This window comes from Eptesicus fuscus, chromosome 12 (genome assembly GCF_027574615.1).
Source record: "Eptesicus fuscus isolate TK198812 chromosome 12, DD_ASM_mEF_20220401, whole genome shotgun sequence".
Classification (NCBI taxonomy): domain Eukaryota; kingdom Metazoa; phylum Chordata; class Mammalia; order Chiroptera; family Vespertilionidae; genus Eptesicus; species Eptesicus fuscus.
Window position 1 is genome coordinate 68,892,402 of NC_072484.1, and position 14,928 is coordinate 68,907,329.

General features: G+C 55.7%; 2 protein-coding genes across 3 annotated transcripts in view; one reads left to right on the forward strand and one right to left on the reverse strand.

The window, feature by feature from the left end:
• The window catches only part of RIMS4 (regulating synaptic membrane exocytosis 4), a 49,889-nt gene extending 44,525 nt beyond the window's left edge, over window positions 1-5,364 (forward strand). For both annotated transcript variants that reach the window (XM_054724041.1, XM_054724040.1), the window contains 4 exons: window positions 1,314-1,426; window positions 1,657-1,758; window positions 2,401-2,540; window positions 4,149-5,364. In XM_054724041.1, coding sequence (XP_054580016.1) covers window positions 1,314-1,426; window positions 1,657-1,758; window positions 2,401-2,540; window positions 4,149-4,367 — 574 coding nt within the window. In that variant the 3' untranslated portion in view covers window positions 4,368-5,364. The remainder of the gene's footprint in view (window positions 1-1,313; window positions 1,427-1,656; window positions 1,759-2,400; window positions 2,541-4,148) is intronic.
• A 3,509-nt stretch (window positions 5,365-8,873) lies between these two features.
• On the reverse strand, window positions 8,874-14,458 carry KCNK15 (potassium two pore domain channel subfamily K member 15). Its single transcript, XM_008158715.3, has 2 exons — window positions 14,176-14,458; window positions 8,874-10,267 (listed from the first exon to the last, which is right to left on the reverse strand). Exons 1-2 carry the CDS (start codon window positions 14,456-14,458, stop codon window positions 9,558-9,560), a joined length of 993 nt encoding a protein of 330 aa, XP_008156937.2. The 3' UTR covers window positions 8,874-9,557.
• Between the last annotated feature and the right edge of the window lie 470 nt (window positions 14,459-14,928).

The following is a 14,928-nucleotide window of genomic DNA, read 5'->3' on the forward strand; positions in this document are numbered from 1 at the left end:
GAGGCAGCCTATCGATGTTTCTCTCTCATCAATGTTTCTATCTCTCTATCCATTTCCCTTCCTCTCTCTAAAAATCAGTAAAATATATATACATATGTAAATATATGAAAATGAGAAGCACACAGGCTAAAATGTGAAATTATTATCCTACAGCAACTCTGCCGATAACTTAAGTAAAAACCGGATTTATTAGAATGATGCTGGGGTGTCTCACATGGTTGAGGAAGAGCTGAGCAGCCAGGACTAGGTTGCTAGTAGTTTGAGGCCCTTTGCGAGGATAGGCCATTCACACGGCTCAGACCTAGGAGATGGGAATTTTATTATTCCCCTTTCAGAGAAAATTAACGAAAATAGGCTTAAGCAAAGGACATTATTATAATTGTTGTTGTTATTACTATTGATTTGTGTAACTAAAAGAAAAAAAAAAAAGGATGTAGTTTTTGCTTCAGGCAGAGCTTGATCCAGGAGCTCACGCAGTGCTGCCAGTTTGATGGCTTCATTCATGGACTCCAGGTGGCAGCAAGAGAGCTTCCCGAGGCTCCAGTCCCATTCAGGTCAGGTCTGGTGGGAAAAGAGCTTCTCACTCCCTACAGTTCAAAGAAGCTTCCCAACCAGATTCCTGTGGCCGAATTGGCCACGCACCTGCCTTTGAGCCAGTCACTGACCAAGGGAAGGATCGGTCAGGATGAGCTCACACCAGCCTCTGGAGCCAGGTCTGCTCCACTCCGTGGGAATCAATACCATGGGGAGGGGGCTCCCCAAAGGAACAGGATAAACATTGGGCAGCCTACAGCAGCAACGAATGAGGACCTCCAAGGTCCAGCCACTGGCCCCATGGATCTCCAACTGTCAGGTGCGAATGACTCTTCTGGGATCATGTTAAAAGGCAGGTTCTGATTCAGCAGCTGGGGGTGGAGAGGGGCCCAGTTCCGTTTCTAATGAGCTCTCAGGTGATGCTGGTCCCTGGACCACACTGAGTATCATGGCATTAAACCATAGGAGCCAGGCACCAACAAGCATCATCTCCCGACATGCCTACAACCACCTCAAGAGGCAGGTATCACCTTACCCATTTCATGGAGGTGGAACCTAAGGCTGGGCGAGGAGAGACAGGGAGATGGTACCGGAGAGTTTAGGGCCGCGGAGATAGAAGGGAGGGAGCGGCAGGGCATGTGTCTGCCTGAGGCCCGGTGATGGATGTGGACAGAATCATCGTGGCATGAGGGACATTCTAGAGTTGACTACCTGAGTCATCTGAGTCCTTGGTTGGCCCCTGGGAACAATTGTTTTTTTCTCCTTCTTTCTTCTTACAGCCTTAACTACGGGGGCGTCTGCCTGGCATCGGATGCACAGTTCAGTGACTTCCTGGGCAGCATGGGGCCAGCGCAGTTTGTGGGCCGCCAGACCCTGGCCACCACACCGATGGGTAAGTGCCGCGAGATCTGTTCCTGAGGGGGGTTCCCATGGGAAGGCTTGCGTCACCCCTTCTTCCCCTCTGTGTTGGCTGCATTTGCTGGAGCCTGGGCATGTGGTGTGGGAGTTATTTGGGGGTGGGAGCAGAGGAAGGGGATTTAACCCTAAGCAGATAGGATGGTCTGAGTCCTGGAATGAACTTTGAAGCCACTTCCCAGTCTCATCTGTTGAGGCCTCTTGCAGGGGACGTGGAGATTGGCTTGCAGGAGCGGAATGGTCAGCTCGAAGTGGACATCATCCAGGCGCGGGGACTGACGGCCAAGCCAGGCTCCAAGACACTGCCAGGTGTGGTGTGCCCTCCCCACTGCAAGGTGGGGTGGAGGTTGGGGAGCATGTCTGGAGGGATATATGAGTCTAGAAGAGAGAATATTGAGCCCCACTGTGGAGGACTCCTTTGTCTCAACTCTCGTGACTCACAAAGAACTGGTGACTCAGGGTTTGTTCTGGGGACTCAGTTGAGATTGTCAGCTGACCTTCTCGGCTGACCTTGTCAGCACCCCCTACTGACCAAGGTAAGGATTGGTCAAGATGAGCTCACACCAACCTCTGGAGCCAGGTCTCCCCTGCTTATGATTATACCCCGGTGCCTGGTAGGGTGCTTGGCACACAGTGGGCGATCAGAAAACATTTGTTCAGTGAATGGGTAGCGATGAATGTATAAGCCAGGGAAGGAGAGGGTGAGTCAGTGACAGAGAAAGGAAACAGGTGAGTACAGAGTGAGCAAGGGAAGGAGGTGGAATAGGCCCCACCAGCCCTGGCTGCACCCTACCACCCACACCTACCACCTGGCTTGGTCCTATTGTCTCCTCCCACGGCCCCAAGGGGGCACTCTGATCCCCGTTGGTGGTAGGCAGCCTCCCCCTGCTGTGCCTTGTGCCCACCATTGGAGCCCACACTACAACTCACCCTGCTGGCCTCTGTTCCCAGCGGCCTATATCAAGGCCTACCTGCTGGAGAATGGCGTCTGCATTGCCAAGAAGAAGACCAAAGTCGCTCGCAAGTCATTGGACCCACTGTATAACCAGGTGCTGCTGTTTCCTGAGAGTCCCCAGGGCAAAGTCCTACAGGTGAGGGGTGTGTGTGTGTGTGTGTGTGTGTGCGTGCATGCACAGTATTAGAGGGAGAGGAAGGTGCCCCTGGGGAGGAGGTAGAGTGCTGTGATCAAAGCTCCACAACTTGCTGTGCAACTTTGAACACGTTTCTTTGAGCCTCAGGTTCTTCATCTGTAAAATGGGGACATTAGTAGTACCTACTAATAATATGACAGTAACAGTAAGATGTGTGCTTTGTGTAAGAAAAGTATTTGCAAGTTTGGCCTATCATAAGTGCTCTACAAATGGCTCCCATCATCATAATCGTCATTATATATCATCATCATCATCATCATCATCATCATCATCATCATCATCGGCCTCTGGAAGCCAGGGCTTGGCCTGAAGCACAGTGATAATAAACCGGGAGCCTTTTGAGTATCCCGACATGTGTTTGGCCCTCTGGCCATAAGGAGAATCCTAGTGGTGACTGAGACCTGGAGCAAGAAACAGCTGCCCATTGTGGGTACTGGCAGGGCCCAGGTGAGATGCCTGCAGGAGCCATGTGCCTGTCCTCTTGGTGCTGTCTTTTGGGCATGTGTGGCTTGTACCTCATTTCTTGCTCCTCACCTGGGCAGGCAAAGCCAATGAGGATGGGGCCAAGGTGTTACAATTGCCAAGACAGTGGGACTTTTGCTAAACCGAGAAGCCCAGGTCCTGTCTGTGACAGAGTTTTTCAGCCTGTGGGTTGAGGTCCATCCGTGAATTGTGAACTCAATTTCGCTGGTCTCAGCAGTTTTGTGTTTTGTTTTTCAATGGAATGGATAGGAGAGAAAACATTTCTCACTCATAGTAAGGTAAGTCTTTCATGGGACACTCCCTTCAGCTGTGAAGCCCACGTGTGCATGGCTAAGGATGATCCCTGTCAGAAATGTTTGCCAAGCCTTGGTTGGTGTAGCTCAGTGTTAGAGCATCAGCCCTAGCACTGAAGGGTCGCAGGTTTGATTTCTGGTCAAGGGCAGGTCAAGGGCACATACCTAGGTTGCAGGTTTGATCCCCAGCCTGGGTTGGGACACATGGCACATGCAGGAGGCAACCAATTGATGTTTCGCTGTCTCTCCCTTCCTCCCTCCCTTAGACTCTTTCTAAAAAAAAAAAAAAAATCCATGGAAAAAATACCCTTAGGTGAGAATTAACAACAAAGTCTGCAAAAACCCTTCAAATACAATTTAAAACAAGCAGAAAACCATCCAGATACGGTGCATGTGCCTGCCACTTTTTAAAACTTGGTTTCACAAGGAGGGTTCTGGGGCTTTGGAAGCAGAGGGCCCATGGGGGAAGCAGGGAGGGAACTCAGGATGCAGGGTCAGCCCTCAACTTGGACTCAAAGATGGGGCATGTGGAGCATGGACTGGAACAGAGAGGGCAAGACTGGAGGCAGAAAGCCATCTAGGCGAACAGTGATTGAAGTGCTGGAGTCAGGATAATAGGGTCGAACTCGAGTGATTGTAAGGTTGAGCAATTGTAAGGTGGTTGAATCCACAGGACTCGGAGGTGAACTGGGCAGAAGGGTTACCCCAGGGTCTGTTTATGGGCCTGTGAGTGGACTGGATGATGGGAACCCTTGTGTCTCTTGCCCCACAGGTGATCGTGTGGGGGAACTATGGACGGATGGAGCGGAAGCAGTTCATGGGTGTGGCCCGCGTGCTGCTGGAGGAGCTGGACTTGACCACCCTGGCCGTGGGCTGGTACAAGCTCTTCCCCACCTCCTCCATGGTGGACCCAGCCACGGGGCCCCTGCTCCGGCAGGCATCCCAGTTGTCCCTCGAGAGCACCGTGGGGCCCTGCAGTGAGCAATCTTAGTGCCAGGAACGGGGAGGGGCTCCCTGAGATGGCCTGGAGACCACCCAGCCCCGACCTGGGACCCCAGGCCCAGGGGCATCTTGAACAGAGGAGGACGGGGTTCTCCCCCACGGTGGGGAAGCAGAATAGGGAGACCTACCCCCCTTGGGACCCTCCTCACCCCTCTTTGCCTCCTATCCCCTGAGACCTTTCCTTTCCCAGTGGGATTGGCTGCACTTTTGACTTGGCCGGTTCTTGACCTGGTGGATGTGGCTGCAATCTGAAGAAGGGAAAGACTGAGGCGGCAGAGCAAACCACTCTCCTGCCCCAGACACTATCTGACTGCTCCCCTCTCTGCGTCCTCGGAAGCTCGCTCCCCGGAGCCAAGTCCAGAACCCAGCAGCCATCTCCATGGTGCCAACTACCAGCAAGTGTCTTTCCTGCGGCACCGGGTTCAGGCAGCTACACCTGCCCCAGAGCTGATGGGGCAGCTTTGCAAGGATCCGGAGCCAGCTCCGAGGGGCCCAGAGCCCCCCGCTTAAAGAGGAGCTCCGGCCTCCCTCCGCCTGCCCGTGGGAGAAGCTTTGCCGCAGCCTGTCCAAGTCCATCTGTCTGTCCCCTCCTGCCTGCCTCTCTTCCAGTGGAATTGGGGTCCAGCAGGGACCAAAGGAAAGGAGGAGGTGCCCGGGGCCTGGCACAGACCCCCGGGGTGCCTTGCTCTGTGCGATGGAAACAAGTTGCTGTGGAAACTGTGGGACTGGAAGGAACTTTGTCATCTGGGTTTTGGTGGAGGAGCTGTGGGACCTTCATTTCTCAGAACCCCAAGCCCAGAGGGCTCACTGTCTCTGCATTTTGGGGTGTTGGATTGGAGAGGGAATCTAGGGAAAGCTGGGTTTGGGATTGGTGGTGCCAAGGTGAGGGGTCTCCCAAATAGGAGGATCCCTTCTTGTTGGATGAGGTCAAAAGTCATCTTGCCTATCCCTTTGCCTCCAGGCTAGGGGCCTGGAGAGGCCACAGATCTCCCCTATTTTAGTCTTTTTAAATAAACCATGTGTACTAAGGGCAGAACCCCCTGCCCTGGCCTCAGTTTCCTTGGCTCAAGGAGAGAAAGAGAGGAGGTATGAGTCAAAGAACCGTGAGATTCCTTCTCAAGCAGGGCCTGGGTAGCTGCCTTCCTGGCCCAGCCCTCCCCAGGGCCCACGGAAGCCCTTTTGCATGCTGGGGAGGACTCGGGCTGGCCCCTCTTTATAGAAGCACATTTCTGCCACCTCCCCTGGGAGGCACCCAGCAGTCCACCACCCCTCATTACCCAGTCCCTGCTGTGTAGGGCGTAGTCCAGGTTAGCTGGGTAGTTAGTGTTCTAAGCCCTGGGGCCTGTCCTTAGCTCGCACGTAGTTCTCACAGAGTCCCAGAGTGGGGTGGAGAGGAGACACAAGTACATTCCAGGAGACCACGGTCTCCTTGCTGGCCTGGGCCTTGGGCTCAGGAGGCCAGCCCTCCTCCCCCTGCCTTCCCCTCCCCCTGTAGGATTGTAGCTGGAGCTGCCCACTATACTCAGATGTTCTGATCTATTCTCCTTGGTACTGATTTTATTTATGAAGCATTCCTGAGGATGTGAGCCTTGGTGGAGGGGGCCTGGACGCTATTAGAAGGGGTGGTTTTCCTCTGAGGACACCCGGCTGTGTCCAGTCCCACCTTGTCCCTGGTTCCACTATAGGCTACTGACCAGGTGATTCTTTCACCTGGAATTCCTTAGCCCCACCTCTACCCCCACCTCCACCCCCACCTCTCCTCCCCGGCCTGTTTGAGCCCTGGGCATCCTTTCAAGTCTGGTTGGGTTCAGTTGCCTCCATGGAGCCCTCACACTGCATTGGGAAGGGGTGATGAAAAGGCCCCTTCTTCCAGGAGGCCTTCAGAGCTCCCGGGGTTTGTGGGGGTGGAACCCCAAGACTTGGTCAGGAGGCAGCTGGGCTCTGGATGGACTGGCATCTGAGGCCCAGCAGCAGCCCCTCACTGTTTGTTTGTTTTAACCAGTGTGATTTCTCTGGTGTTCGTTTATTACTCGCCATTTGGAATATTTTGAGCCAGGAGAGCACCTTCTCTCTCTGCAGCTGTCACCGCTCTGGTTGTACAGGGGTAGTTTTCAAAGACGGGGCAGAGCCTGCTGTCCCAGCCAGAGGGAGAGGAGGCTCGGTGCTCCCCAGCCTGAGCTCACCCTCTGGTGTCTGCGCAGCATTCGTAAAGAGGGAGAGAGCTCCAAAGCAATAACAACATCCTGGGGGTGCCCCCAAGGGCCCCCTCACTGATTTTCTTGTTTGTTCTGTGAAATCTCAGCTCACCTCCTGGAGGGGTGGGGTGGGCGGGGGCTGGAGCCCTTTTTCTTTGTATCATCGTTGTGAGCACATTCCCCCTTCCAAGGGGCTCTGACCCCCCATTTAGCGTGGGAACCACCATGTCCTCACCCGGGGATAGGGGTTTGGGGAGGGGGTGACTATGCTCATGATTAGCTTTGGGAACCTTCAAGCGCATCCTGTCCCCACTGCTGTCAGAGCCTTTGCAGCTCAAACTCCCCCATTTGGACAGGATCAGAGAGGGCGGAGTTGGGGGGAGTCGGGTGGGGAGGAGCTGGGTCTCTAGGGGAACCGAGTTTATTTTTCAATCTCTGGTCCAAAGGTCACATGCAGCGGTAGCATGGGAGTTAGTCTTCTCCAGAATCTGCTTTTTATTCTAAAGGGAAAGGGGCTTTGGGACCATTAGTCAAGTCATTTCCATTTTACAGACTAGGAGAGAGAGGCCAGTGCAGCAATTGCGCCTGTAAGTTCAGTGGGCCGCCTCCTACCTGAGGCTGCACTGGAGCCAGGGCAGGGTGAGGGGGGCCACCATGTCTCACCACCCTTCCTCCCCCCTCTCAGTGGAGCCTCCCAGTGGCCTTGAAAAGATGTGAAGGGCCAATTGTAGCACCTGAGAGGTGAGGACACCGGCCCAGAATCAGGAAGTGACTTGCCCAAGACTCCTCAGTAAATCAGAACAGGGTTCCCTTGTGCTTCCTTCCTTCACGGGACAGGAGACCATTGCTCCCGGGCATGTCTGCTAAGGTGAGTAGTCATGGCCTTTAAGCCCTGGGTCATCCACTCCTGCTTGGTTCCATCCCTATGTGCCAGTAATCTTTCTGGGCCTGGGTTTGGGGAAGAGGGTTTGCCCTAGAGATCTAGCTCTCCTGGGGGTCTGGCCCAGCTGACTGAGGGTTTGGTCCAGGCCTTGGTGACTGGGTGGGGGCTCCCGCCGAGGGGCCGTAACTCCCTAGGACCAACTCGAGGGAGGTAAGAAGCTCACTTCCTGGCGGGGGCTGCGTGGGTGAGGCTGCATCTCAAGGAGATCCTCACACAACCTTCAGATGTAATAGCTGATCTTCCTGTTGTTTTTGTTTTCAAAGTGCTTTTACCCTTACAGGATCCCCTGGGCAGAAGGTGGGGGTCCCTTGTCAGCCCCATTTTAAAGAGGGGGAAGCTGAGGCCCTGGGAGGGGAACGTCCCTGCTAGGGTCCCACTGTGAGTTAGTGGCTGAGCACAGACTAGAACTCGGTCCTCCCCGCCGCTCGGGGCTTTCTTCTGCACCGGGAAGTACAGCCGTTTCGGGGGTGGCTATGCACTTTACAAGCTGATTCACCATCCAGGTCCTTAAACCAGGAGCTCCCGGGCGCACTGCCGTGTTCAGAACAGCACGTAGCCCCCTTCCCCTTGGAGCACAGCTGTTGCGTCAGGCAAGGCCACCTGTGTTTATTTATTGAGCAGCAGCATTGTGCCAGGCCCCGGGGACCGGGCCACCCCCCGTCTCCCTGTGAGGACCCCCACAGCCCTCAGGGAGGGCCCCGTGTCTGTGTGGCAGCGCCTCAGTGATGAGAAGCTTTCATGTCCATGAGCTCATCTGACTCACAAACCCCGTAGGGAGGCTGGTCGTGCCCATTTTACTCATGGCTTCTGTGAGAGCAAAGTGGAGACTTGAACCCAGGGCCTCAGACAGCAGCTCTGGAGCCCTTTCACTCTTCAACTGCCTCCTGAGGAGGTGGCAGGAAGGCAGGACCCGGGATCCTCAGGCTGAGGCCTCTCCATCCTCCAACCTCCCCTTCATTCCCTCTCCAGGAGCGGGAGCCGCGCGGGCCTTTGGGGAGGGAGGGTTTCCGGCCCCTGGGTTGGAGTGGGTCACGTTGCATTGTGTTCATGACCATGTAGCTCATGTTGACGATTAAAGTTTTTGGCTTTTCTAACTGGTCTTGCTCTGCTTTGTGTGGAGGCTGTTCTGGCTGGGAAGCTAAGGGCAGCTGTTTTAAGGGGCCGGGTGCTGCGGGTGTCAGCATGTCCCACCGTGGCCTTTTGCGATGCCCCCCCTTGGTCCTGAACCGGGGACCCTTCCAGGGATGCATAGGAGGGAGCAAGATTCTAGGTGAACCCCGTCATTTTACAGATGAGATGTAACAGAGGACCAGATAAGGGATGGGATTTACCAAAGTCACATTGCAGGGGACTAGCAGGACCCAGATCTCACAACTCCCAGACAAGAGTCGGTCTCACAGCCGTCAGTCGCGTCCAGGTGGCCTCAGTGACATGGTGGGTATCAGCAAGGCCCCTTATCCCGAAGTGGGACTGGCCCAGGACAAAGAGCGTCCGCTTGGGTGGGGAGAATGTGCTTCAGTCCCACCTGGGCCAGTTCCTCTCCACATGCTGAGCAAGAGAGCAAGATCGTTTAAACAGGGCAGCGATTTGCCCGCGGGTCCACGCTGGGCGGCAGGCGGGTCCGTTCCTATCAGTCCATATCCTTCCTGGCTTCTCAGGGTGTGAGCAGCTGGCCTCACAGGTGGGATTCCAGTCTCCAAAGCTGTGAGTTTTCCCTGCAACACGAAAACCTGCCTCTTCCGCAGCAGAACAGCCACCTGTGTCCACTCCAGAGGCCAGATAGTGTGGCCACGCCTTCCTAAAACAATTTGGACTGTAGGGATTTGCACCTCCTGGGTGACCTTAGAATCGTAATTGTGCTTATGACACGACTTTAATATATTTTTGGAGATGAGAGAGGGGCTAGCCACAGAAGGGAATGCGAACCTGCTTGTGGCAGAAGATGGCATTGCAGCCTAGGCCCCTCACCCCTCTCCAAGCTCTGGGGGGAGTGGGGTACTGACAGGTTGACCCAAACCCTCGACCCCATGGGGTAAGGTTGTCAGATGGACTTCCGCCGGGCAGGGGGCTTGCCTGCCCCGCCGCGGCCACCCATAGCCCCAGGGCTCACGGGGGGCGAGAAGCCCAGATTGTCGCGGGCCCACATCTCCAGCTGGTGGATGTGGTAGGAGACGGAGGAACCCCCGGGGCGCGCCGGGCTGCGGGTCAGGGCGGCACCGCGGCTCTCGGGCGCCCCCAGGCGGAGAGGGCTGGCGCGGCGAGCAGCGCGCTCGGGCGCGTCGGTGCTGGCCGCCAGGAAGCGCAGGACCACGAGGTTGAGGAAGGCACCGATGACCGTGAGCCCTAAAAGGATGTAGAGAAAGCTGAAGGCCACGTAGGGCGGCTTCCTCTGCAGCGCCTCGTCGCTCTGCAGCGCCACGAAGTCGCCGAAGCCGATGGTGGTGAGGGTGATGAAGCAGTAGTAGTAGGCATGGAAGAAGGTCCAGCCCTCGAAGTGCGCGAAAGCGGCGGCCCCGAGGGCCAGCGTGGCCGCGCACACCAGCAGCCCGGCCACTACCATGTTCTCCGTGGACACGCGCGGCCGCCGCAGGCCCAGGCAGCGCTTGGCCGCCAGCAGGAGGCGCCGCACCAGCGCGTTCAGCCGCTCGCCCAGGCTCTGGAAGGTGACCAGCGTCAGGGGGATGCCCAGGAGCGCGTAGAACATGCAGAAGACCTTGCCCGAGTCCGTGCCTGGTGCGGCGTGGCCGTACCCTGGAGGGAGAGTGGAGGGGGAGGTCGGTGAGTACCCAGTGCCATCTAACACCGTATCTAGCCCTCGGCCTGCCTGCCGGCCTCCCCTCCCCCAGAGCGGGCTGCTACCTATCTAGGACATTCTCTGGCTTCCAAACCTTGCCTGGTTATCCGTTATCACCCCAAACTGTAAACAACCCAAATGTCCCTTGATTGGAAAACGGATAAATAACCCCAAGTACATCCATACAATGGAATTCTTTGGAGCGATAGAAAGGAACGGACGGCGGTTATCTGCAGCAACAAAGGACGAATCTCACATGTATTATGCGGAAGCCAAGCTCCAAAGGTACAAACGGTGTGATTCCAGTGAAATGTTACGCTGGCAGAAAACGATGGAGACAGAGAGCAGATCTGTGGTTGCCAGTCACTGAGACGGAGGAGGGGTTCACCACAGAGGGGGTGACAGGACCTTGGAGGGGGATGGAAATGTTCTGTCTCGATCGCGGCCGGCCGGACTTCATTTGTCAAAACCCACAGAAGTATGCACTGAATAGTGGTGAGTTTTACTGTATGTAAATTGTGTTTTGATTTTTTTTTTTCCTAAGGCAAAATCTTCCGTGGCTCCCAGTACTCACAGGGTAAAGAACTAGTTCTCACATGGTGTCTGAGCTCCTTTGTGATCTAGACCCCCATGGTGCTTCCCCAGCCAGCATGTCCCACCACATGCCTTTTCTCCTGTCCCCGCTCCCACCACCACCACACCCTACCTGCCCTGCCCCAGTCCACTCTTCCTTCCCAGATCTGCGCCAAGCCCCCTCTCACTAAACACCTCCTTCGTCTGGTGGAGTGATTCTCCACTCGGTCCCCTCAACTGGTGTAGGGCACCTGGAGATAAGCGGGTATCTATCTTTTCCAGGAGAGAGGCGTGAACGCTTTCATTATATTCTCAGAGGGCCCCAGGACCCAGGAAAAGTCAGGGAGCCCTTTCCCAACAGAATATGCCCCCTCTAGCAAACTGGGCTCATCTGCCAGAATGTAAAACACCCCGGCCTTTGACTTGTGCAATTCCACGGTGAGGAAGCTAGTCCTCCAAACCAGCGGTCGCCAACCTTTCGGACCTCCCGGACCACCGGTTGGCAACCCCTGCTCCGAAACACATAGTGATACCAGTGATGCACATTGGTATCATTGAAGCATTGTTGCTCGTAGTGAAAATGTTGGGCAACCCAAGTGTCCATCGACAGGGGCCTGGTTAAATAAGTCACGGCGCCGTCCAAAGGATGGAATATTACACAGCAGGTTCCAACCAGGGGTGATTTTGCTCCTGAGGGGACTTTTGGCAATATCTGGAGACACTTTTGGTTGTCACAGCTTCAGTCCAAAATGCCAGTTGTGCCAAGGCGGAGAAGAGCTCCTATGCGGCCATGAAAAACATGACACAGTGCGTTAGGGACTGATATAAAAATATCACCAAACTATAGGGTGGGGTGAAAGTAGGTTTATGGTGGTTAGTACTCAACACAGTTTATTCTTGTATTACTATTCGTTAATTATTGCATTATTTTCCATACAAACAACTGTAAACTTTCTTTTGCCCCACTCTGTATATAAGTTAAAAAAGCAAAAAACAAAACAGTGTGTATGTTGTCATGTCTATGTAATGTGTGTGTGTTTTAAAGGAATATAGAGGCGGAGACTATATCTAGGAGGACACACGAGAAACCAGTAACTATTTAATCCAGGGAAAGGAATTGATGGGCTGAGGGACAGGGTAAGAGGGAGACTTCCTTTTCATGCTGTACCTTTTTGGACCATGTAAGTGTGTACTGTGTGCATATATCATTTATTCAAAATATCAACACAATATATGGGTTTAAAGGCCTACAGCTCCACTTCCACTTTTCCAATACATGGCCCTGTTATTGGGGCAGCGAGGGCTCTGCCCACCGCCAGACTGTGAGCTCCTTGAGGCCAGAAACCGTGCCAGTCCCTTCTCTGTGTCCCTAGTCACCAGTGCCTTTTACAGATTCTGGCACAGGCTAAGGGGTCAACGAAAATTTAATCATCAATAATAATAACGATCAAACCAAACTGAAGGGGGTCTGAGACAGAGGAGCCTCTCTAGGAATTAGAGGCCAGGAAGGCTGTTTCCAGCTGTTTGGGGCTATGTCAGGTTTTTGGCAGAGAGGGACATGAATAAAGATAACTAAACATGCGGGTACTTTACATGGGTTATCTTATTTAACCCTTCCGGGGACTGTGTGAGATGACATTATCCCCATTTCACAGAGAAGGAAATTAGGATTAGAGGGATGAAGCTGCCCAGAGGCCACGAGGCCTGAGCACTTAACCTCCGTCCTCCACTGCTTCTCGGTGCCTCTCTCCCGTCCTTGCAGTGCTCATGCTCCTGGGTCCCGGGCTGTCTGCAAGGCGGCCTTACGCAGCCTGCACCATACAGCGCCCCCAAATGGCCAAAAGGGCAAAACTCCAGTTTCCTCTTCTAATTCCTTCCCCAGGCTCCCAGGTGCATGGGGGGCAGGAGGGATAGAGGGGCAGGTAGGGAGGAGAACAACCAGGAGAGGAGGCCAAACACAGCTGGGAGGCCCCCAAAGAATGTGCGGGAAAGCAGAAGAGATGGATGGGGTCCCACACCACCGGGCACAGCGGCGGGGGGCGGGGGGGGGGGGGAGCGGGAGGGCCTTAGGCTGAGCCAAGATAGAGAAGCAGGGGTACCCATGTTGACAGGAGGGGTCATAAGGGCTGAATGGGAGCTGGGCCCACAGTTGGCAAATAATGAATTGTCATTATTACTAATTAACAGTGCCCATTTAGCCTCAGGCACTGTGCCACGCATTTTACATGCTTGACCTCATTTAAACCTGGCAACCCCCCAGTGAGGTAGGAACAATTGCATTTTGAAGTTGAGGAAACCAGGGCTCAGAGAGAAGCAGGACGGCAAGAGAGATGAGAACATGTCATTGCAGAACTCAGGTTTTAACGCCGCTGCTAAACCCACAAGCTCACATTCACTTGCAAGAACGTTGCAGAGACATTGCCTCCGAGGCCTGGGCTTGCAGGGGGGCACCTGCACATCCACAGCTGGGGCCCAGGAGCGGCTGGCACCCCGCTGGGAGCCCTGCAGAGCCTGCTTCTCTCCTTTCCCGCTTCCCCGGGCTTAGGCTCCACAGGTACCAGCCAGGCGGTGGCCATGGCAACGGCTGGCGGTCCAGATGCTGCGGAGAAAGTGCTCTGGATCCCCGAGGGTGAGGTCCAAAGCTGTGTTAATCAGTCATTCCTTTAACATGTATTTATTGAGTGTCTACTATGTGCCAGACACTGGCCATGCTGCAGTGACTAACACAGACTAGGTCCCCGGTCTTTTGAAGTAACAGAATAACAGCTATAATACAGAAATCCACTTCTATTTTTAGTGCTTTCTATGTGTCAGGCCCCCTGCTGAAACTTTCTGCACATATTCTTTCCTGGATGATAACGATCTCACCATAGCCTGCGAGAGTGCTGATCAGCACCCCTACTTTAAAGAGGAGAAAAGTGAGGCGCAGAGAGGTCACACAACTTGTCTCAGGCCACACAGCTAGTGCGGTGCAGCCGAGGAAGCCACTTCAGCCACTTCAGCCACTCGGGCTCCCAGGTCCCACTTGGTCTGCCTCCCAGCCCCCGGAGCATTTTCTGGGCATTCCTGCGCGCCAGCCTCTTGGCAAACTTGACCTGCTGACTCCTCCCAGCCCAGCCTGAGTGGAATGACAGCCCTCTCGGCACAGGGAGGCAAGTGCGGCTCCGGTGAGCCTCCGAAAGGACCCGTCCAAAGTCACCCAGCTGGGCAGGGACAGAGGCGGGATTCAAACCCAGGGGACCGCGGGCGGCTCGGGATGGAGCGAGCGCCCAGGGGGCTCCGGAGCGCTCACCGATGGTGGTGATGACCGTGATGGCGAAGTAGAAGGAGCCCGCGAACTTCCACTGGCGGCCGGCGCGGTGCGGCTCGGCCTGCAGCGCCAGGCGCTCCAGCTCGCGGTAGTCCTCGGCCGAGAAGCCGTACTTCCTCCGGAGCTCGCTCCGCTTCTGGGCCAGCAGCCGCTGGCGGCCGCTCTCCGCCTCGGACTCGAGCGCATCGAAGACGGCGGCGCCCACCAGCAGGTAGGACAGGATGCACAGGACCAGCGCGGCGGTGCGCACGCTCTGCTGCTTCATGGCAGCGCCCCGGACCGCGCCGTCCCGCTCCGCGCTGCGCCAGCCTTGTCCGGGCCGGGGCCATGCGCCTCGACGGCCGCCCCGTGCCCGCTCCGCCCCAGCCAGCGCCTGGGACCCGCGCGGCAGGAGCTCAGGCTGCGCGTGGCTGGGATGGGGCACCCAGAGGCGGGGCCTCGGGGCGTGTGTGGCGGGGGCGGGGGGGGACGGGAGGGGCGGGATGGCAGGGAGGGCGGCCGCCCCTGCCACACATCTGCCTTTATTTACCCGCTGGCGCCCTGGGGCTAATGTGTCTGCAAACAGTGACATCTGGAGCAAAGCGCCCAAAGCCTGGGTCTGCGAACGGAGTCGGAGTCGGGGGAGGCCTTCCTGGAGGGTGACTGGGGAGAGAGCATCCAGGCAGTAAGTGCAAGACCTTTAGGAAGTGAAGCTGGAGCCAGGATAATTAGGGCGCTGGCGGGGAGGGGGGGCGG